This window comes from Rissa tridactyla, chromosome 5, assembly GCF_028500815.1.
Source record: "Rissa tridactyla isolate bRisTri1 chromosome 5, bRisTri1.patW.cur.20221130, whole genome shotgun sequence".
In the NCBI taxonomy this organism is placed as follows: domain Eukaryota; kingdom Metazoa; phylum Chordata; class Aves; order Charadriiformes; family Laridae; genus Rissa; species Rissa tridactyla.
The window spans coordinates 42,317,356-42,342,721 of NC_071470.1; the positions used below are offsets into that span (position 1 = coordinate 42,317,356).

Consider the following 25,366-nt stretch of genomic DNA (forward strand, 5'->3'; position numbering starts at 1 on the left):
TTTCATTATTATTTTTCTTTCTACATTCAGTAATACATTTCAGACACTTAGACACTTTCTTACAGATCAACATTGAAAAAAAATGGCAGTGAATGAAAGGCAAACTCATTACATGGTGAAATGCTTCATTTAAATGGAAAAATGAAAAAGGAATGGAAATTGTAAAACATTAAATCTACTTAATGCTTCCATTTTTAAATAAGCTTGTTTAAATTAATTTTTAAAAGATGTCACATTGTAGCTAATCCATCAGGCTTGATGCATCCGGCATGAAAACAAGGTACCAATCTTGGCTTGGTTGCAAATGTCTAAGCAACTCATGAACTTTTCTTCACTTTCATTTCTTCTGTGATCACTCAAAGTGCCCACAGCCATGATTACACAAACAGAATCACTCAAGACAGGAATCTGCAAGGCAAAAGCCTCAAGGCAAGCACAAAACCAGAGTTTACATGGTTCAAGCTCCCACATCATCTGATCACAGATGTTTTTTTTTTTTTTTCCTTGGGCCATGTGGGCTTTCTCAGGACATTCCATTCATTTGTCCAGGCCAAACATCTCTCTCACTTTCCAAAATAGGCATTGACAGTCATGCTCAGCCCACCTCCTTTGAAAAAACAGGAACTTATACACTATGAGAGTGATTCTGCTTAACTGCTACAGAAAACTGCCAAATCCTACACAGTCAATGAAGAGAGGTAAGTACAGAAGCACCAGTCACTCTGAACATTTTCCTGACTTCACTCTTCACTCCACACTTCCCACTTGACTCCATTGCCAGATTCTGGCAGCTGTGGACTAGATAGTCTGGCGCAATAGGCTGCCTTGAACTACAACACCACAGTCCACGTCTCAGACACAGAAGCAAACTTAGCAAACTTCTGAGAAACCTAAAGCACGCTATCTTTCAGTGATACAAATGTATCCCAAGGCATCCTGATGCTTTTGAAAACATTTCATTGGTGAAACAGGGGTGACAGTCTACTTCTTTAAAATTACTTTCCTCTTGAAAGAGATTCCTGCTTCAAAGACATTTAAATCAATGCCTTAATGACTGTAATCAAGTCTGAGGAGAGTTGCTTCTCATCAACTCTGAGCAGAAAGAATTTGGTATTTTATCTTCTATGCATACCTTAAAATGCATAAAAATTAATGGAGAACTTGGCGGGTGTGCATTTCAATGGTTTGATATGCCCATTTTACCTCATTGATATACCCTCATTACCTCATTAACTCCTGATAAAGTCTGTTAAGTTAGTACTATAGGTTATTTTTTATTCTATTTGTCAAAAATGTCCCACAGCTGCAGGATCTAATGATGCCTGATGCCTAGTAGGTTGTTTCTCATGATGAACTGCCTCGTCCCCCTCTAATGCCCACTTACCACCTACTTTTCCCCACATTGTCCAACAGCTAGGAAAAAGGTAGAATGAGCCTGGACTGATCAAAAGCTATGCATATTCTTACTGGCCAGCCTAACACTCAAGAGCAAATGGCCTCTGAGACCAAAAAAGCCCTTGAGGTACAGACTGCGCAGGCTGCTTATGCGAATTCATCATCTTTCAGACCTCCATTGCTTTGTTAAGTCCAAGTAAATTTGTCCAACGGGACAAGGAATGATAGGCCAAAATGTACAATACCATTCCTTATGGAAATGCAGCTTTGGAAATGCAATTAAAAATAATAAAAACATAAAACATAAAAAATAATCTACAACAATTATTTTACATGCAGCATATCTGAGAAACTACCCGTGATGCCCACTCCCGTTCCCTGGGGTATTTCATGTTTTTATACCGGTTGCCCGTTGTTCAAAAGGTCCTCCTTGAAGCGAAGTTTTCTTTCCAGATCCTGAATTACAGCATCTTTTGACCCTTGAATCTCTTCATCTGATGCTATCCTAGCAGTTCTGCCTGTTTTCTTGGGAAATCCCCTGCAAAACAGTACAGGAAAATTCATGAGCTTTCCTGAAATCATTGGTATTGAGGAATTTACTTGGAATCACTGCTATTAGTGAGGAAAACAACATTGTGTCTTTGAAATGAGAGGTCAGGCATCTTACTTGCTATGCTGTCCCTTCTAACTCACATCACTCATTAAATTTAATAAAGTTTAAGGACAAAGTTGAAACTATGCTTTATTCATGCATTAGTTAAAATAGGGCTCAGGATTGTGTACTGGTGGCTGTAAACATCATACACTCAACGAGGAAACTGATGAGCAATGGCAATAAAACAAAGTGAGAGGAAACATGAAAGAGAAAGCATGACTAGATAAGTGGGGACATAAGATAAACTAGGTTCCTATGAAGTACCAGATGGATAAAGATCAGAAAGATGTTAAGACAAGGCAGTTAATTATTAATTTTCTGTATTATTTATTAACTAATTCCTTGTTACAGCTTTGCAATACACAATGCATAACTTCATGTTTATTCTTCATATCTCTGTGAACACATACCCAAAAGGCAACATGTAAATGTTGTTTCTGAAAGAAAAGCCATTCACAGGGTCTAGGTTACACTGGCAAAAGGAAAAATCATCCCCGTAAAACAGTTTTCAGCAGCAGCGTTTCACAGTGGAATAGCGACCATTTATCAGTTTGCATTCACAGGGCTAAGCGATTCCTCATATCAATCTACAAGCTATGACTGCACTTTCAGGATGCCTCACTCCCATTTTCTGGAATGGCACAGGAGTTTTATTTTTCCAGTCTGTGCTAATATTTAACATTTTTCAGTGATGTTATGAAGGCTCTGTTGCTGGAAATGCCCAACAATGGTGGTTTCTACTGGAGATGAGCTGTTCTTACACGGTTGTGACGAAATCAACATTGCTATCAGTATTTGAAACTTGTAGCACACCCCATTTCTCCTGTGAAGTCACATATTATCATTTAAAACACCGATACTGATTCAATATTAGTTTTGTGGCTTTTTTAAACTTCATTGACTAAATAGTGTTCAGCCCATTACATGGGAATGACTTATGCAAAATAGAGAATCAAATAAGGTAAATTGCCAAACTCACCAATGACACAGACGGAAAAAAATCAGACCAGCACGTAAGGGGTAAACTTCTTTCCAATACACAATTTAATAATATAATTACCAGCATCAAAATGTTAAACAAGAATCAGACAAAGTTAACAAACTTTGTTGGATACTTTTTGCTACTACGTTTCTATAATGTGGTTAGAGAGAATTAATTCTTGAACAAGTGTTTTCAATGGTAATTTTTAGCATTAGTTAAAATGAAACAATACACATATGCTGTCAAAAGCCAAAAAGGAATGAAGTGAATAGATGCAAAAGACAATAACTGGAAACATTTCTGTCTAAATTCCTAAAACGTTTCATATTCTGTTACTGAAAGTAAATTTAAAATGGGAAAATGGTGAAGTCCTTGTAAAAAGAACTGAATTTTCACATTAAATCACAGCAGAAGAAGAGCAGACGTTTGCCTAATGTCACAAAGAGCCAGAGAACAACATCCCTCACTCTAGAAATATTCAGCCATTTGCCGGAGAACTTCTCAGTCACCAAGCAGAATAATTCCCTCAGCATTTGGCTGGGGATGTTCTCAGTCACAAACAACAAACAAAGTCTCCTCGACTCTGTTTTGAGGAAGCAGTCAGGAAAACTATCCCATCTACAGGGAGGCAAGAGAATACTAGGAAGGGGTACGGTCTCTTCAAGAAAGAGATGCTTCAATAAGTGAAGAAATTTGAGGACAGTAAATGTAAAGGAAGACATGGAATGAAAATGGACAGAAGAAGGTAGGAAGCGGGGATCAGAAGGTAATGTCACTCAGGAAGGCTGTACCAACTGCTAGAAGGCTCGTGGAAAGGTAGCATCTGTCTCTCTCCTCACAGTCTTTCCCTTCACCTTCCAGCCTCTTACCCCATGCAGACCAGCACTGCTGTGGAACTGAGTTTTGTCACTTTTTGGATAGGGGACAGACACACACACACATACACACACACAAAAATCTGCCCGACTTCAAGGCAGCAAATTTCAAATTTGTATTCACCTTGAAGAAGCCCTGTGCCAGCTCCTAATGGAGATATGCATCCTACCTTGAAAATTCCAAGCGGTACATTAAAACATACAGTTTTCTTTTCACATTCTTACCAATTTCATACTTGAATGATAAAAAAAGTCTTAGCAGAAAAAGGCCTGCTTATGCTTGGCACTTGATACGGTGTAAAGGTAAAACGTACAGTTTACCCAAGAAAGTCACAACACTGCATGAAAACAGGGGGATAGGCTAAGTGTTCTGGACTGGATTTCAAATAACAAGTGAAAGCATTTTTTGAAGCATTATCAGTTACCTCTGAAAACAAAAAACCCTAAGCAAGCACACCCATTTTTAAAAGGGGAAGGAGTACCACGAGGATTACAGGTCAGTAAGTTCAATGTCCATACTAAACTTGAGAAAACAATATTACAGTCCATTTCAAAACAATGTGGGATAATAGGAAATGAAAATTGAATCATATAAAACCTCCCATTTCTCTCTCTGTCAGGCTGAAGGACATGCAGACAGGCAAAAAGAAGTAGCTTTGATGCACTTCAGTTTACGGCTTCTGAGTCAGCCTTTCAGCTTACTGCAGTAAGTTCCCTAGTAAATCATGGAAGCAAAGTCTGGCTGAAATTTCTATTATATGGCCACATAATTGTCTGAAAGCGCTATTCAGAGAGTAGAAATGTTGGTTTTGGTTTTTTTTTCTATCAAACTGGAAGAAAATAGGCAAATGAGATCTTTCAGAGGTCTATATATACTAAGTTCAGCACTTAATATTTCAACCTTAACAACTGGAATAGTGAAATAAAAAACCACTTTTCTCAAATTGTCTGATGACACTGAACTTGCAGAGGCTGCAACTTGTTTGCAGGTAACAACTCTCATTTACAATAACCTTCATAATTAGCCTAGAGGTGGTCTAATGATGATGAAACTCAGGAAATATGTTCAAAGTATGACAGCAATACAAATGGAAAATTCACACTAACATATTAAGCATCTCAAGAATCTGTGAGATTAAAACTTGGACAATAACACCATTATTTCAAAAGGAAAAGAAATATAATTCTGGGACACATTAGCACAAGACACGAAACTTCATTGTTTTCCTTTATTCCTTGCTGTTGGACGCTGAATCCAGTTTTACCACTGCACTTCAAGAAAAATATGGCAGATTGGAAAGTTTCAGAACAAGAAAACTGTCAGATGGTTTTAAAAGCACAGCTTTTGTGACAAGCTATGTCACACACACACACACAAATATCTTGTTTATTTAGCCAGGAAATGAGGAGAATGAAGATAGAGAGTTGAATCAAACTTAAAACATCAGAAAATAGCTAGCATTCAGTGATTCTCCATGTCCACTGGGGATGATAATTAGACAGCAACTTGAAGAACAACAGGCCTAGATTAGACAAAAACAACACAGAACTCTCCTTTCTCCACCCTCCACCAGCAACAGTTAAATGCTGGAACAAGTCATCTAAGGAAGCTAGAGAATTTTATTTAAGAACAAGGTATGCAAATATTTCAGCAATGGCCTGGGGATCTCTGGTAGGTTTTAACAGGAGAGGCAGAGTCCCTAACAACCTTCCAGGTCTCTGGTTATGTGCCAGAAAATCCCCAGCTTTGCACAGTGGGTGTGGAAGTGTCATCTAAGACCTGGTCGAGGCAACTTGCCTGAAAAACAGATTCTCTTCTCTTTACTTACAAAAAAGTATTTAAGCAAGGTAGCAGTCGGTTTAAAAACATAACTGTAAAGATGAGTATCAGTCAAAATTTCTGCAAATGCCTTTAAAAAACCTCTCTCTTTCAGGATTATTTTAAATTCAGACAAAAAAAGAAGAGGTGCACATGGAAATTTAATTCTTCCTGCAGATGCTCTATTTCCACCCCCTCTTTATAATTGCTTTCTTTACATATATACACTTTTAAATATGTACATAAATATATATATATATGCATACATACCCCCCCACCCAAGTTAGCTCTTAAAACATACATTCCTGAGATGAATTTCAAAATGGCTACAAGGCAATGGCAACAAATAGAAGGTCCTTGGTAAATCTATCCTCCAAAGCACAGATCCATTCAGCTTGGGAGACAGTTTACATGTCAAGCCAGCCTGGCAGCAAACTTTCTTCAACTGCTTTTACAAATATTTTTCACCATCCTTACATGCCCTTATCTGGATGCATTAAAGTCCTAAGATCTGTGACCTTCTTAGTGACTCATCAGCTTTCTTTTCAGCTTTTCTCACAGATAATATAAAAAAAACACATCCTGCCAGATCATTTGTGTATTTGTACGTTCATTCTTTGATGCAATTTTCAGAGTATATTGTGATTATTAAGGTAGCAGGAGAAAGCTGAGAAGGCATATTTCAAGTTATTGACACAATTAGTCTAAGCACACAACCACCACCGCCACAAATGTGCAAAGGAACTACCAGCCTTTGAGAATGAGGCTGCAATTCACATAGATTTTAAGCACCTCTGAAACACACATCATTTAAGTCACTGAGGGCCTAAATACAGACAGAGATAAAAAGCACACAAATCTGAATTCTTTTAGTCAGAAAGGGTGCGACGAAATTGCCAAAACTCAGTCATCTTAATTCACACAGAGATTTTTGACAGCAAAGATTTTTGCAACCTCGGCTTGGCTCTCCTTAGTTTTGAACGTTTGCCCTAACATTTGTTTAGAAAGAAGGCCAAACCAGCAGTACTTTTCATGTTTTAATTACACAGAGCGCATGCTGGATGCAATTCCCTCTTTTCCTATGTACCTTTTACAGTGTAAACAAGAGCAACAGGCTGGCTGTTGTTATCCTTCCAAGAACAAATTCCTGTTTGCAGCCAATATGGCTCAGTTTCACAGAAATCCAAATCAATTCTCTGGTACTGAGGTAATGAACAGTAACTTGATTTTTCCTTTAAAACTAAAGCTTTCCAAAAATACAGATAATTCCTGACCACTTAACACATTTTTCACTTACTGTAAGAACGAAGTCACTACAAGCACTGTAAGAGGTCACAAACTTTGAAGCTGTAGCTGCGTATTAAAATTGTTTTAGTCTGATCATGTTGTGCACGCTGTGGAGACTAGGAGCCAGCCCTGTTCAGTAATGTGACGTTATGTGTGTCTGAATTAAGGGAATGCCTGAGGCACAGACCTGACTAAGGATGACTTGTACGAAATGAAACAAAGGTAACAAAGGTTCAATTATTTCTACCACCCAAGAAAAGGTTATGAAACTGTAGTTGAAAAAAAATAAATAATTCATGCCTCAGCATTGGATAGGATCAAGACTGACATGAATAATATATACTTCTGAGCAATTTTGATCCTTCTTAACGATTAGACAACACAGAGAACAACTCACTACCAACTGCATGCCTACCAACAAAAATTTATTTTTCTAAGGCTTATCTTTAAAAATACATTTTTACTCATTAAAAGAAGAATTACTACCTTTTCATTATCCTGTTCAGTTCCTTCCCCACCTGAATAAGTTATCCCTCTGCCTCATGCTGCACTGGTTACCACAGATACATAAGTGTCATTTGGTTTTCAAAAGCTGTCCGCATATTTGGATATAAATTTAAAAAATACTATTTTGTAACCAGTAATCTTATCTGCATTTCTGATTGATTGTTACCAGCATTATACGCTAGAATTGATGGTCAAGAAGTCACTAAAGCACTGACTGCTCCTGAATGTAGGTAAGGCTGGCACAGTCCTCATAGTCCTGAAATCCTGAGAAGAACAGGTAACTGCCAGAAGTATGTGAAGAAAAATCTACACCGCAATGAGAAAAGATAATACATCCAAAATAATAACCTTTACTCAAGTTAATGAAATGCTACTTGCTAAGATCTCCACGACTATCAAGCACTGTACCTGGCTTTTACATTCACAGGCATTTCTGTGGCATTCAGATCCGCTTAAAATAAGGAAGTTATAAAATTAAGTCCTCTGAAGAAAAAAACCTGCAGACAAAAAAAAAATCTGCAAAGCAATGCTGCAAACAGCCCCTCTCTCTTTCCAACAGAGAGGTGTATGTACTAATTCTCTTAGTTAAGTTCACTTGTCATCTTACAACATTCGTAAGCATCTGCAAATATCATTTATAGAAAGAACTGGTCAAAAACATCTTGAAAATTAAGACTTACAGATGCAAGGATTGTCAGAATACAGTAGGTCAGTTATTTTGGCTGCTGTCTGTAAGTCTCCATGTTAAATCCTTGATTTCTACTTTTTGAGTAACTTTAGTTGATTAGATCTGGGGCACAACCTGGATTTCAGAGTTCCAAGTGGAACGAACATGCATTCATCATATTTGAAAAAAGCTGATATGGATTTTATGATAATTATGTACATGTACATAATAAAAAGGTGTTACATTGTGCAAAAACAAAGCCCCCAATATAAGCTGTTTCTTAGCACAATCAACAAGAAGTGATCTGATATCACACATAAACCACTCTGGTGTTTGTCTAACAGCCACAAGTAGTACCGTGCCATGGGAAAAAAAGGTATAACACAATAAACCAAGGAATTTAAAAAAAAAATAAGATGGTCTAATGGAGCAGAGCAATAGCTTAAGAAAACTGGGGTCTGGGAATAAATGCTAACCCTAATATTGCTGGAATTTTTCCAGTTACAGAAATGGTTGTCTTCAGATATATTTTCCTGAGATCCAGGTGTGACTGAATTGGTAGCATACAGCAATGAGGTGAGCTCCCTCAGAAGCAAGAAAACACCCTGACCTTCCTCCTCATTTTGATGTTGAAATTCTTAATCAAGGTACTTCCTCCTATGTATCACTATTTTCACATCACTTATACTGTAGGTAACCTCCATTTTTCACAGTTGTGACAGACATAACTTACAGAAATGGGAGAAGTAAATGTTCAATCTACATAGGACAGCAATACTATTTAAGCTAAAATGAAAGCTGGCGTTTGTACTGGGAGACTGTTGAAAGCTGTAAGGTAAAAAGATGGAGAAGTGTAGCTTTTCCTCAGAGCGGTCACCATCTAACTGGTAAAAAGATCATATTATCAAAATATGAATAGTGAATTACCAACCCTGAAATCCACACACAAAAAAGTCAAGAGAAAGGAGCCATGAGAACATTGAAAGCAGATAGGAAAACTGTTTTAAGAGCATTTTATCTGCTAGAGGTACTTGATATGAAAGTGTTGAAATATCTAAATGCAACGACAGGTCCAAGTTTACTTCCACTGGTGTTAAAACATAATAATAAATCATAAAGTCATTATCTAAAGAGGAAATCCTACCACTTCAAACACTGTATTTGGAGTCTCTAGTAAAAAAAGGTACCTCCTTTCCATGAAAGGTATTTCAGACTCTGTCTAGTTCACTTTCAGCAACCCACTATCGTATTCTTAATATCACCACTATACGACTGATCAAGAAGCAGAAACAAAGCTAAATGGCTTGACCAGCATTTCAGATGCTGAGCTGAAGCAAAACTTTGAATGCTCCAATTCATTCCTTGCACCCAGTCTGTACAGCACACTGTCAGAAAACAGTATCATCCTTTTCAATCAATGGATCTTGGAGATGACAGTGAGACTATGGGCTGAGATTATGGAATACTATGAGTGGCTCAAAAACTACAACACCTTAGAAAGAAAAATGTGTTCAAGAGAAAAGGATTTGTGAGGTTGGAGCAAAAGATGAGGGAAAAGAACCAAAAGTGAAGCTGAGTGGAAAAAAGAACTGAGACTATAGCACCAAGCAGAAGACACCAAAAGCAGTGGGGAGAAGGGAGGCAAAGAAAGAATTGCTCAGAAGTGGTATGAAAATGACGGGAAACAGAATGATTTACTCAGCAAGACACACCAGACATTAGTAGCCTTCACAGTAAAACGAAAAAGGAGAGGCCAGCGAAAAATTGGCATCAAAGATATATAACAATAGATATTTTTTTTTTTTACATCGTGCAGTACATCTTTTACCATGTTTTAATGTTATAATTCAGATGACAAATGCTCATTGTGTATATATATATATACACACACAAATGTATATATGCATATACATAAATTATACACGCATACATTCAGTATGGTTAACATGATCCAGCTCCCATCTGGACTACATTTCCTGAGGGAATGCAGGCCAAAGAGCCAACCACCTCATCCTCAGCTCAGAGCTTGAGGCTGCTGCCTTGTCCCAGGGGGACAGACACACCGACACGTGCGCAGCCAGCCTGGCTGCTAGGCCTGGGGGAGTGAGGGGCATGGGGAAGGGGGAGGTATTCTTGCAGAGCTGTCTCTCTGTCCAAAGATTGAAGAGAACGAGGAAGAACACAGCCAACACCTCAAGTGAGAACATGTGTGCATGAACGTAGCGTAACAGGGAAAGAGGGACACCGCAGAGGCTCGAGCTGCTGCTGTCACCCTCACAGCACACAGAAGGAACTTGAAAGAGAAGCCAGTTCCTACCCATAACTATATACCTGTACTAGAGCCTCTCCTGGAAAATCAGGGCTAATTGCAGGCTTTTGTGGGCTGCGCTTACTTATAAAGCTGTCAGTAAATTAATCATGCAACTTTCATCAGTCAGTATCAATAGAGAAACTCAGCCAGTGCAAAGGACACAGTAAGACAGAAAATCACAGCTATGAGTGCAAGGGCAAACTGTCCTGTTTATTCATTTTTCTCCTAAATCTGTTTTATGGCCAGACTCCATAATGAGCCATATGACAGAAATCAAGATAAAGAAATGCTTTTTAAAGCATACGCGTGATTTATTACTTTGATATCTGTACGCTTTCTTCCTTCTCTTCCTTTTCATATCTTGGAATGAAATAACAGAAGTTCCCACTGCAACGGTATGTAGCTGAGCAAGTCACCTAGATACTGTAGATATGTTTAGACAAACTTCTAGACAAAGTTATAAATAAGCCTTGGATACAGCTATTCTCATTTTTGTTCTTCAGCATGTCTCTTTGTTCTCTAAGGATGGAATGAGAGTCTAGTGCCAGTGGAAAGACAAACTGATCTATGATGGGAGCTGACATGCTCCAAAATACTATTTTGGCCTTTAGAGAAGACAAAAGGGGAAAACAAGTATGCAGAGTTGTTAGGGGGAGGGATTCTGTTTGTTTTTATGCACTGCTTTTCTAAATCCCCTCCTAAACCCTTTTCCAAACTTCCTCAGAACTAAAGCTCTAGCCAAAAGTCAATATATCGTTATGACCACTTTGTTGTCAGAGGTATGCTTTAATAACTTATACTTTAAGTATCAGAAAGCTATAGGGACTTCCGAACAACGCTCTCTTTACTTGATATTTCTCTACCTGCAGATGTAATAGGAACAGACTGCAAATATCACTGCATATGGGACTTAAAAAGAACTGAGTCATGAGAACGGTTTTCTTGGATCTCCTTCCACCGCCCTGGGCATGCAGAGCCTTTGCTGCTGCTTTCATATTTTCATCAACTCCTATTTAAAGCTTTAGCTTCTCCTCTTTTGTGTTCCCACTGCAGGACTTTTTCAGAATCTCACTTCTGTGAGGGTTAGAAAATATATCCTGTCTCTAGCCCAGAGGCATTTGCAAGTAATTCACGCGTCTATTCCTCTCAGGTAGCAGGTAACAGCAAAGGACCCTAGAAAACTATAAAATGAAGCAAGTACAATAATCTTCAGTACAATCTTCAGTACAGTCAAACTCAAGGAGCTCATTAGCTGATACTTACGGAGGAGTCACTCCTTTTGGGAGGCCTAATGCGTTGACAGAAACGGGTGGTGGCTGGGATGGCAGCATGGAGCTGAGAAAAGCTGCTGGAGACTGGCCGGAATTAGGAAATCTGGGAGTTGGAGACAGGCTGTGGGAAGGTGAAGAAACTGAAGGAAGAGGAGGGGGCGGAGGAGGTGGAAGAGGAAAGGAATCACACACTGGATATGTCGTGGTTGGACTAAAGACAGGTGGAGGTGGGGGTGGAGGGGATGGAGAAGAAGGAGACCAGGCGTACTCCCCTTCTGGAGCAAACTGCTGAGGGAAAGGGGGAACAGGCACTCTCCCAAACTGTTTCTGAGAAGCAGTTGGAGACATAGGAGAAGGAAGGCTGGATGTAGATGATCCTGAAGACGGAGTCACATAACCTGAAGCAGGGCTGATATTCTGAGCAGCAATGAACTGCTTAGGCCGAGCATAGTTGAAGGAGCTGGAAGACTGCATGGTTGGGGAAGTATGAGAGTTAAGAATACTCATTGGCACAGGAGAGGTGACAGACTGGCTGGACTCAAGCTCCTGGAAGGAGGGGGGAGGAGGAAAGGAAGGAGAAGAGGGAGGGTGCTGATGATGGTCAGGTTGCTGTTGGTGACGATACCACTGGCCACTTTCTTGCTCCAGACGAATTTGGTTCTGCAGCTGCTGTATTTTTATAGGGTCCCTGTAGGAAGGAAAAATAGACAAAAAGATGATCAGACATGCAGTGCTGGTTGGGGAGGAGGTAAAAGTTCCACTGATCCATGGTCTAGGAAAATCAGAAGGCAGGAAAAGTTCAAAGCGTTTGCATATCTTGAATAGCCCTGTTTCTTCAGAGCTAAAACATTGTTACAAAAGTCCATTTTTTGAGCTCAAGAAGGGGAAAAAAAGTATATGCATAATAGAAGTTAACAGAACCTTAAATTCTTAAAAAAGGTAAATTATAAGACAATTTGCAGATGCTTAGGATATTTTAAATGAACAATCGAGACAATATAAGTAATGGTAAAAATGTTGAAGTTCTTAACAAGGTTTCTTTTCAATTCTTGCCTATTTCATTCAACGGCCCTGTTTCAATAATAAGCCTCAGATATTTACCCAGTGACAATTTCAGCCTTGATTTCTGCTGTAGCCCTCTGTGGGCAGATCAGACAGACCTATTTACTGCCATACTTTTAATGAGGTCCTTGGAGACAAAGGACCAACTTCTGTGTTAGAACTACCTATGTATCTGTAGATGAGCAAAGACGACATCCAAGAAACATTTGTAACCTAAGGAAATAGTGAACTGAGCTTCCCCATGTCTTTAGTCCCACTTTTTTTTTTCCAGACTTTATTCTTAACTGTAAGTCCTGAGATGTACCTTAGTAGATACTGAATACAGTTCTCAGGAATTGCTACTTGCAGTAATATCAGCTCAAATGGAAATGAGAATTTATTTTAGAAATACAGACATTCACTAGCAGAACAATAAAAACTAAAAAATTAATATGCAGGAGCACTCAAAACTGTTAATTAAGGTTTTTTTTAACAACAAGCAGCAAAACGTTCAGCAGTGAAGCAAACCAGACCATGGCACTGGCTTCTTTTTTGTCCACAATACAATTCTTTAAATGACAGTGAGATCAAAATTAACTGTGTGGTCTATCATCTTAAAATACATCAGACTGACTTGCTTAAAAGTTGTCATATTCCAGCTGGAAAACATAACTTTATCTCAATACTCCAGATGTCCACAAAGTTTCAGCCTATGTACATATACCTTTTCTGTATATTTAATATATAAATACTTTATTATATACAAGTGTGTCATTGTTTATATACAATTTAGGTCATTTAAGCAGAAATTTTAGAAGCTGTCTGCTTAATGCATGGCATATGAATGTATGATTCTGGCACAACAATATACTTTTGTTGGTAGCAACAAAATTAGAAGCAGTAAAATCATCATATTTTCCACTCTAAGACTAATTTTGATATTCCAGCCATCCACATTTCCCAGAAAGTGTTTTCTGACAATAATTCTGCTTATGATCTCAGGCCAAAGGAGATTGTTTAGATAAGAACAAGGGGTGCAAGTTTGTTTGGGACAGAAAACTGAAAAATCAGTTATTTACATTTAACAGTTGCTGGTGGGGTTTTTTTTGTCATAAAGATGGTTCAATTCTAGCAACATGAGTCATCTCACCAACAATACATATTTCAGTACTTAAAAGGAGATTGCATTTTCCTTTTTAATTAAATCGGCAACATGAACATTGAAATGCTGCAGTTCACTTGTAAATTTTATAATTCATTTTTTAATGTTGACAACAGAGACTAAATCCCTATCAGTTCAACTTTTCACTCCACAGGACATGGGCTGAACCTTATTCTTTGAATTTTGCTAAATTCCCTAAATGGGCTAAAGCAACACAATTTTAGTTCCTATCATCATTTGACTTTCTTGGCTGATGACGGAAATACTTTAGGTCACCTCTGAGTAGAAAGTCCTCTAAAATTGCTAATTTCAGCTCATTCTGTATCTTTAGCCTGACTATTTGCAGACGTACTATCTATTACTTCTAAAATTATTTACAAATAATACTTATTGTATTTTCTATCATAATCAGCCCCAATATTTTTTTTATTTATTTATTACAGAGAGGCTAAGTTTAAAAGAGAATGGGGGAAATTTAGTATTGTAAATGGTGCATTGAGTGTAGAAGAAATTTAGCTGTCTCGGGCACTCTTATGTTTACCCAACATGTGCTGAAAGCAAGTCAGAGTGTCTTGTCTTGGGACTTTTTTATTTTCATTGCCAAGTCACATGGCGATGTGCCCAGCCAACAGCCTAACACAAATGACCATCTATGGCCCTGTCAATGGTAAGTATAATACTACAGCGCCTGCCACTGAACTGCTGCTGTACCAATCCGGGCAGAAGTAAAGACCAGATTCAGGGTATGTCTACAAAAGGTTGTCAGGCAAATGTGAGGTTGCTCTGCTCTCACACTAAGCTTGACTCAAGGCCACAGGAATATACATGCCTGTAAGTCGGGGCTTATTAGCTCAGGACAGCACTAATTCCATTTGCAAAGCTTTTGATCAGCTTAGAGCCCAGACAAAGCAAGTGCATGTCTGTTCGAAAAATAACATGCAGCCATAATCATTATCACATCAGTCCACGTAGCAAAAACCATAAAGACCTTCTTACAGCAAATTTTCATTCCAGTGATAGAAATGCATGATCCTTGTCTGCAAAGGAATGTTCCCTACCTCAGAGCTATTCTTTTAACAGTAGATACTGCCCTATACTTACTAATTTCTTGAGCAGATGTACCCTAGGGATGTGTCATTATGAGGAAGAAAAAAAAAAAAAAAGAATAACCAATTTACAAGTTTTCCTTTGCAATGACACAGATATAGAAAGCCCAGCAGCCAAAATTATGCAAGGGAATCTGTCTGTTTTGTTGCCCTCATCATCAGGGAAACAAAGAAGGGAATTAAAAAGAGTTCAGGTTTTGGATGAGATTACAGGAAAAATTAGTTTAACTGTAATTACATCCTCTTTCCAATTATCTGAAATATGTTTTGTAACCCCAGTGTTTTAAAGGGCACACATGCTTTCAGGGAATCCATCAAGCTTGTTTAAACAATAGAGAATAAAACTTATTTTCTCATGTGGAGTTTTTGATTTTGCCAAATAATTAATTATAACAATGTAAGAAAGAACATTTAAAAGAAATTTTTAGTAAAATTCAATCAGTGAATGGCAAAACTAAATCATAACTAGGGTAAAGTGAACAGTGAGAAATGTCAGCAACTCACTGAAAAGCAGGCCTAGTAGTACATAAATATTTTCAAAAGGTCTGCTTCGGTATTTGTGATTTTTTTTTCAAAACCAGATATTCTTAACCAAGATTTTTATACACATTTTCAGATTTCTAATAGGTATGCTAAAACAGTTAAAGGAATGCAAACAGTAAAGCAGTGATATTTTAATGGAAGCACACATTAGTTGCAACAGAGGTGAGGTTTCTGGCCTGCATTGCCCAAAGAACAGTTGCATGCACATGTTCGGTTCTGGGTACTTGGAACCTGCTCAGTAAGGTGATGACCTTCAGAGCTAAATGATAGTGAGAAACATTTGAAAACAGATGTTAGGGAAGACTAGAGACATTGGTTTTCTTGTTGAGCAACTACAGAATACTGTCTTTTTCAAAGCAAAACTCTCTGATTATATCAGAAAATAGTGGACAGAGATGATCAGAATCTTCTCTAAGGATGCCAATGCACATGGCGTATTTTAAAAGTTACTCAAGACTTCACATTCTGAGGTATGCACTCGGTTTAGATTATAATAAGCTGGTTTATCTTTTTATCCCATTTTCATAAAGTTTTTTCTTTTTGATACCTTCTTTGTATCACTTTGTTTTGAAAATTACTAGAGCAATCCTCAACTTTGAGAGCTAAACTGGTAACAACCGCCATGAGGAACTGTAACTCCAAGTGCCTGGACACAGTGCTATGGAGGAGGGGAGATAGGTTGCACTTCTCTGAAAGTCTCCATAGGAACAGGCTACTGGATTGCAGAGGACATTACAGCAGATGGCATTTTCAGGGATGCAATAAATCCTTCATACTGAAAATTCTCCGTCAGGCTCATTCACAGGTTCCCAATATTAGGATATGTACCAGCTTTATTTTTATCTTACATCTCTGCGTTTGTAAGAGCATTAAAAAAAACCCCAAAACCTATTTAGAGGAACAATGCCCCTCTTTTGGGAAGCACCCTACAATTTGTGGTTTAATAGTCAACTCCACAGTATAACCTGGTCTGTTTACCTTTTAAACACAAAAGTTCATATGGAAGCCCTTCTATCCAGACTATTTTGGAGGGGGAGGTTCTCCAAAGGTAGGGGGATGCTGTCCAAGCCTTGAGGGAATTAGTCATACACAAAATGAACCCTATCCAGGTAGTGTCTATCACAAAGTGTGGTAAGGGCATTGAATTTTATTCAGTGTTTTAAAACACCATAATATATGAAGTAGATTAAAATAAATCACCACAGATAAAGAACAAAGATTAAATAATTTTTTCTATGTTACAACTTGTTAAAATTCCTGATTTTGGCCTTCCTAATCTTAACAAAAGAAGAGGAGTAAAGGGAAAGCAGACAAAGAAAAGCAATTTTTGTTTGAAAGAAAGAGTCCTATCAATCTCATCCATGGAAGAGTAATGGTCTCACTCCTGCCTCAAGTCATTCCTGCGCGAATGCAGACTGGCCCCTTCACAATCCTACCAGGGAACTGCCCTTTGAGAAACAGTCATTGCAGTTCCACAGCAATAGACAAACCATACCTCTGAAATGAAAATACAGAAATATTTTGAATGAAAATAATCAGAATTGACCACAACTTTAAAAACTTGAGCTAGTTTTCTAAATTAAGATTTGAAACCAATGCCAGAAAGGCTCTGCATTTGTATTTAGGGGTAACAACTACTCACATGAAATCTACCTTCCAATGAAGACTTAGCTTCTAACTCAATACTACTGCTTCAGAATCACGCCAGAGCTCTATCAAAAGGGAAACAGTCACCATCACACTGTATTAAAAGGCAAGGGCTCTTCTCAGGTAACACTGAGTTCCATGTCAGCATGTATCTGTGTTCAGATATATTTTTATATGTATATACTTAGATATATCTACACTTAGACATTTATACAATAAAATCCAGGATGGAGGGTTTTTTTTCGTATTTTATTCAAATCAGAATGTATACATACAGTTACATCTCTCTAGCTCCTTGGCAGCCCAACTGGATAGCTGGTAGGCAGAGAAGGAATGGAGAACTGGAAGCGGTGGGAGCTTGGAAGCTGTGCTGGTTCCTTTGCTATCTAAGATTCACAGTGCTTCTGCATCTGTGGCACTTAGGCAGCTGGGATGGCAGACATGCCAGGTAGCTGTTAAGCTAGCTCTTAAACACACTGTTTAATTCGCTTTCTACAACCACAACATCGTATTTTACTGGTATACATGGCTTTGAAAAGGAGGAATTTTCTAAACTTCTTCTGACAGTTATTATTTAAGAGTCTGAAATGCACATACCAACTCATCCAAAATTTGACAGTACTCACTGATATCTGGAACTGTAGTCTGAAAATATTCCTAATATAATTTAAGGCTTTCCACCAGATTTATCAATGGTTGAGAGTTATTAATAATCAAAACAACAACCTAAGCTAGCAGTGAATTAATTAACAGCTGTACTGAAAATAAATACTCAGAATACAAAAGTAATTCCAACTAAACTGTCCACTGAAGGAACATTTACTAATTTCTAGAAATGTTAAAAATGTACGTGTATGACAAGGCAAGAAGGTGAAGTAAAGGGAGAACAGATGCCTCTTTTAACAGAAACTGCAAAGTATTCAACACACAGACAGCCTTCAGGCTGTATTAATACAAACACGTTCACTCAAGCAATACGTTTCCTGATGCTGAACAATCCCTTATATTGTAAGAAAGAAATGCAGACTCTTAAATCCTGCAAGGGTTCACTTTTATGTAAGACTGGAATTATCAGTTAAAATAAAAACAGGGTGTGTGTTGGGGGGAGGGAAGGAGAAAAACGAAAACCAGCACTGGTTTGCGTTCTACCCTGCAAACATTCAGAGATATTTTTTGTCTATACTAACAGATTTCAGGAAGAATGCAGGTTGTCACTACAACTTAATCCTCATGCTGAATAACTAGACAGCTATAACTAGGAAGCATCTCCGCCAGCTGCAACCTTTTAATGTTTTTCTTACTTGCCCTTCAAAGCTTAACAATTTGAAAATGCAGATTCACAACAAATAGTATTTTCCATATTTCAGGTTAATATACAGCGGCGTTTAGAATTAATTTCACTATAACCTAATGCACTGTCAGGGAAATCTGTACGGTGCAAGAGCTAAAACAGGTACTGTATTATGAGCACACTATGAAACTAAGCTTGACTTTTCATCTGAGAAACTTCATAAACACAGAAGAGAAACGTAAACCATCTGCATTTCATCTGCATTGTTTGTGAACTTTCTTGTAAAGAAATCCTGCTGTAATTTGGCTGTTAAAAACTTTTCTGTCTATCCTAAAAAGTGCCAGTTGTACTCGTGCCCCTTTTTCATTGTGGTTTGATTATCTGTCGAAGGCATCAAGGTAATTTCTGTACTAAGGAACCAACAGTAGTGATATTGCCAGTATTCAGCGAACACAAGCAATTCTTTTACAGACAGGAACCATTTTTCTTCTCTCTATACCACCGCTGGGATATTTTTCAAAACATGCACCAGTGAGATAACACATTTAGCTTGGGTACAGAAAGAAAGGAAATTGTGCTCTTGTGCACATTCATTGTTCCCAAATGTCATAAAGACACAATACAGCTTTAGCAAAAAGGCTAAACTTCGTAACTCTGGTAGGGCTAGATCAGAAGAATTAGTTTGGTGGTCAAAAATCTGTCTGGTTTGGTAATTCAATAGTGTTACGTAACTAGCGCACAGAATACCCAGTGATGGATGTAACAGTTAAAACATGGCACGTGTAACAAGTTTTACCAATAAAGGAAGCAAAAAGTGTTATGTTATGTTGTGTTACAAAGAGGTAAATTGTAACAAGGCATTAATAGCAATACAGGTTACAATAATTTACAGCTGAATTGACCCAAAGTGTAGGAAATCATGACTTGCAGTGCAGGAATGAAATGGCATGCAAATGGACAAATAGGTCTTCTGCCTCTGATTGTGCTATACCACGTGGAAGGTTATACTCTGTGCTGATTGGTATATATTCAAAGAAAATATGGGGAGAAAAAAAAATATTTCAAAGTTTGAAAAACTGTACTAGCCTAAAACCAAAAGTGAACAGAAGAAAGATGGACAGCCATTCCTCTTCTTCTAGATGTAGTACGATACATTTTCTCAGTGCTGCCGCTAGAACAGCACATGCACAGATGTCTTATTTTAAATTTAATATATTTGATTAACAAGATGCTCTATAAATCATCACATTTCATCTACCACTGGCCAGCAAAGTTAGGAGATTTGCTTATTTTTATGCCTACCCACCAATGGTTACAGTGGGCTTAAAACTGGACCTCCATGCTTTCAATATTAACATCCTGGTATCTGTCAAGTGTCTGTTCTTTGGGTTACACCTAAAAATGACAGTTTCGTACTACTGAAATAGATACTTCTATGAGGAATAATGAACACCATATTAAGAAGAAAAAAAATAGAGTAGCTACTGGATGCCCCGATATTAAAGGAAGCACATAATTGCTGTCAGTGTGTTTTTAGGAAAATTAAGCATTTAACTATGGTTTAAAACTACTTGAAAAAATTAAGCTCATTTCAGGGCCTAAGTTGTCGGCCATTTTACCAGCCTTTCTGTATTAACAAACAGTTCTGGCGTTTGAGCCGGTCACTGTGTCATGTAAAACTTAGATATTACCAAATGACACATCAGTAGTCTATGTTACTGAAACTCACTGGAGGTATCCTATTCTTAAAATACCACATTTTAAGGTATTTAATACATAAAAGGAAAGGAAATCAATACATAAAAACTGGTATTTGTATGAAATAAATATATACGTCTGAGATTCTCCCGCTACAATAATATGACTTTCTCACTTCAGGTGCGAGCACCATCTTAGTACCATAAAGCTTTAGTACTATACCATTCTTGCTGAAATCCTTCTGTATACACAAATATAAACCCATCAACAACATACACTAACTTTTATGGAAGGAGGAGAAGCACCAGGAAGTAACAGCAAATGCTAAAGACAGTAACAATCTTTCAGCCTGATTCTCAAGAGCATTGGAAAGTGAAAATAGCACTACAGCGCTACTCACAACTTTTGTGACATTCATTCAATCAACGTAATCCTAACACAATTATAACTTGTGCTTGATCCAGTGCAGGATGCTATATCCCTGCCATGCAATCTAGGTTGGTAATCTCCATGAAAGTTATGGCAGTGAAAAGAAAGATACTTAAAAGGACGAATAACTGTGTAGTCACTCTGCACGCTGCAAACTTCCTAGGGTATCTGAAGTTACTGCCGTATTAGGGATTGGTATCATCCAGAGACATATACAGATCTATTGGGAGAATTTTTCCTCCCAGACGCCCTCTTAGGCAGCCTTTTGAAAGCACTGGTGAAGCCCATCTCATGCATTAATTGAAGAAACAACAGCCTTTTGCCACTTCTCTGCGGTTGTTCTCTGGCTCCTGAAACAGGGAACAAATAACTACCCTCTCCATGTTACATAGCTGCTTGGCTCCAGCTGCAGTTCAGAGGTTTTTTTTAGGTATGGATAAACTGCTTCAACTTTCTTCCCCAAACAGACTAGTGGATATACAAAGCTCTGGTTAAGTGAAATACCCACTTTGTTGCAAAGAAACTGAATATAAAAAATAGCTGAAGTGTCCTCAGTGTTTGCACATGTTGCAGCATTGTGCATAAATATTTCTGCAAAGAGTTGGCAAATGCTCAATCTATTCATGCCCAGGAGACTCTTTATGGGCTACGCTCCTCACAGAGCAGAACGAAAACGCCAACACCCACCGGCAAAACAGCAGCAACAGAGGATCTTAGGAAAATGAAAACACTTGACAGTGTGGCAGATGTACCTATGTCAGCTATTGCACTTAGAAGACCAAAAAGAACTCTTTGTAGGCTTGGCTATAACAGTAGACATAACGTTATCTGCTCATGTAGACTGACAACATCTTTTTGGTTTATCCCATTTTTTTGCTCCTGTCAGCCACTTGCATCGATTTCAGTGATACCTGCCTGATGAATACTTCTGTGACCTATTTTGCATCAGCAACAATCTTTTAAGATGTGGATCTCCATTCATCTTGCTGGACTAATTTTGAAAATAAAATAGAGTTTATAGGGCAGTGTCACTTCTTATCTAGCCAGACATGTACTTCAGAAGTGTGAGTCTGGGGGTTGGTTTTTTTTCTTTTTCTTTCCCCCATTTGTTTTAAAAAGGCATCTTCCCCAAAGTATAAGAGAGACAAAAAAAATATATGATACTCAAAATGTTGCTAAAGCACCCTTAGATATGCAGAGCTACTGCTCATTACATGAGAAACATAATTATAATCAAGATGTCTTAGAAAAATCCTAAGGACTAAGTAGACTGGCAGCCTTATGCCATGGCTGAATTCTGCACCTCACTGTAATTTCCCCATTGCTTGCTATAAACCAAAAAATGAATACCTATCAGCAGAATTACTGAGCAAAGGCAAAATCCACCCCCAGTACACAGATGTCACTGCAGTCAAAATATGCTTTTAAATATTCAGAATATATTCTGCTCCTGAACAGATTGAACAGACCTGACCAGAACTAATCACGTTCCCTATCACCACAAAAAGAAACAACGTACCCTGAAATTACACACATTTGGACACAGACTGGCAACACATAGTTTTAAATACTATTTCCCTGGTAAACAGGTGAAGTGATTTTAAGGTGAGAATTTAACAATTTTTTAACTGCTAGCTAACTGTACAATGCTTTGTTCTGAAAAGCTTCAATGGCATACCTTACATATAAATGACACCAAATAGTTGATTTTGTACTTTTGAGTGAATATACATTCTATGAAGATGATTCGTTTCAAGTACTATTTATTTATTAATATATCAAGCAACCTTGAGTACGTGAGACTTATACAGTAAAGACTTCTTCCCTGAATTAAGCTGTGCCTTACTTAGCTCTCAGTGAAAGGAGTCAGCCTTCTCACCCAGAGAAAACAAGAGGAAGGACCAAGTTTCATTTTTCCCAAATAAAATAGTAACCACCATGGTGACTGGCCAAAAACAAGGAACCACATAGATTGGCACTTCTTCTAAAAGGACAGTAAGGACACATCTGCATTTGTGCTTTAGCTTGGATCAGAAATGTGCTTTTGAAGCAAATCTCCAACTGTCCCCACTTGCTTCTTCTCCAGTTCACATCCTGGAGAAGCCTCTCAAGAACACGAACTGGTTTCCTGCATGTAACAAACTCCAGCCACTAACAGACTTCAGTCCAGGGGAGCAGGCAAGAGCTAGTCCAAAGTGAAAAAACAAAACCCCAAACTCAGTGACTCTGACATGCAGTGTAGATATCATGCCCTCACAGCTTGTTTTTTTTCACTCTACAGAGCTAATCTTGTTTCTGTGTACTACTTGTTAATGTAGGCTATACATTCAGAGTAGATGCATGAACTAGCACGAAGTGTCTAGCTAAACAATACCATCTATAAGGCATTTAAAAATTAGTATGTATAACAAGAGATTCTGGCTTTATATTTTATATAAGTCTCAATTTCACAGAACCATAGATGGTTAGAGTTGGAACGGATCTTAAAGATAACCTAGTTTCCACCCCCCTGCCATGAACCGGGACACCTATGATGAGACCACGTTGCTCAAACCCCCATCCAACTTGGCTTTGAACCACCTCCAGGAATGGGGCATCCACAACTTCTCTGGATAACCTGTCCCAGTGCCTCACCACCCTCAGAGTAAGGAATTTATTCCTAATATCTAATCTAAATCTACCCTCTTGCAGTTTAAAACCCCTCGTACTACCACTACACTCCCTGATAAAGAGTCCCTCCCCATCTTTCCTGTAGGTCCCCTTTAAGTACTGGAAAGCTCCTATAAGGTCTCCCCGGAGCCTTCTCTTCTCCAGGCTGAACAACCCCAACTCTCTCAGCCTGTCTTCATAGGAGAGGTGCTCCAGCCCTCTGATCGTCTTTGGGGCCCTCCTCTGGACCCACTCCAACGGGTCCATGTCCTTCTTATGTTGGGGGCCCCAGAGCTGGGTGCAGTACTACAGGCGGGGTGTCACCAGAGCAGAGTAGAGGGGGAGAATCACCTCGCTTCACCTGCTGGCCATATTTCTGATGCAGCCCAGGATGCACTTCACCTTCTGAGCTGCAAGTGCACATTGCCAGGTCATGTTGAGCTTCTCATCAACCAACACCCCCCCAAGGCCTGCTCCTCAGGGCTGCTCTCAATCCATTCTCCACTCAGCCTGTATTTGTGCTTGGGAATGCCCCGACCCACGTGCAGAACCTTGCACTTGGACTTATTGAACTTCAGGAGGTTTGCATGGGCCCACCTCTCAAGCCTGTCCAGGTCCTTCTGGATGGCATCCCTTCCCTCCAGTGTGTCAACTGCACCACATGTTTCTGGGAAGTTAAACACGTACCTTGCTAAACAAATATGTTGAAAATTCATCTCTTCATTTAATTTATAGGGTTTTTTGAAATATATTTTTAAGTGTACAGCTTATTGACGTATAATATATTTAAAAAGATTATATAATTATTTAACATTTACACATTCAGAGACAATGTATGGACCCATCCTAGGAAGCAATTTTACTATTTTGTATGTTGTAGTACAGACTTTACTATTTTACTGCCTGCAGCTGACCTCCAGAATTCAAGCAATTCCGCTCCTTCCATTTGCCCTGCAGTAAAAACCTCACAGACAAAATAAACATGTCTTTTTTTAATTCAGTTTGATCACAGGGTAGTTTGTAAAAAGCTAGTTACAAAGAAAAGTGCATTACTCAAGATTTAAAACCATTTTGTCTGACAATTATGAAGGAAGATTCACTATTTATGGACTCATTATTTTGACGACTCATGCACCTTCTTAGCCTGGAACTGGACACTCTTGGGCAAAGAATATTGGCCTAGAAACAGCACTTGTCTGATTTGAGGGGCCCAAGTTATATTTTCCCATATTTATTTATTAAGATTAGATTATATTTATGTTAAAATGAACATTCCAGAATGGATGACGAGAAAAGTGGTTTATCTATTCCTGCAGCGAAAGTCAATTTACTTTATCTTGACTAACAGCAGTTTATGTTTTGTCTTTATTGCAAAAAGTTTTTACATTGAATAGTTAGTAGTGTGCACAATATATATAAATTGTTCCCTTAACATAACCAGAGTACTTAAATTACATTTGGAAACTACTGGTAAATCACTGTTAGTAAACTGAAATTCAAAAAGTGGTCCATGCTTTGTTTCCATTATTGTAAATGCTAATAAGATGTAAAAGTAACAATACATATCTTTCACACTGAAGTCAACATCCCCTGTATGTAAAACCTTCTCTTCAACTATCACAACAACTTGGACTCCAAGCTATCCTTTACCTCACAAATAGCTGAGATAGATATAAAAAAGAAAAATCTTATCTGGCTGTGGTATAACAAAGAATGTATAGAACAACGAAAATGTAATTTTGGACTTGTAGGTTACTTCAAAGGCAGGAGGATTTTGACAATACCAAAACTGGTACCACTACAGTCGGCATCGGTGTGGATCATATGGTTCTTCCTGCATGAACCATGAGATTCCACAGGATCCTCTGTTCCTCTCAGCAATACTCAGATCATCGTATATGCTGGTCTGTCTTCAATTTTTCTTCTCACTGACCTCCCTCTCTCTAACTGCTGCCTTCTCGTCTGTCTCCCTGCCTCTTCCTTTGGCTATCACCACCTCTTCACCACCCCTTGTGAGCTCCAGAAGTGCTA

At 38.4% G+C, this 25,366-nt stretch overlaps 1 protein-coding gene across 13 annotated transcripts in view; it reads right to left on the reverse strand.

The window, feature by feature from the left end:
* The window catches only part of PALLD (palladin, cytoskeletal associated protein), a 198,083-nt gene that overhangs the window by 23,726 nt on the left and 148,991 nt on the right, over positions 1-25,366 (reverse strand). For 11 of the 13 annotated variants that reach the window (XM_054201817.1, XM_054201819.1, XM_054201821.1 and 8 more), the window contains 2 exons: positions 11,762-12,457; positions 1,798-1,933 (listed from right to left, as the gene is read on the reverse strand). In XM_054201817.1, the coding sequence (XP_054057792.1) occupies positions 1,798-1,933; positions 11,762-12,457 (832 nt within the window). The remainder of the gene's footprint in view (positions 1-1,797; positions 1,934-11,761; positions 12,458-25,366) is intronic. The other 2 variants (XM_054201825.1, XM_054201824.1) reach the window with 1 other exon arrangement.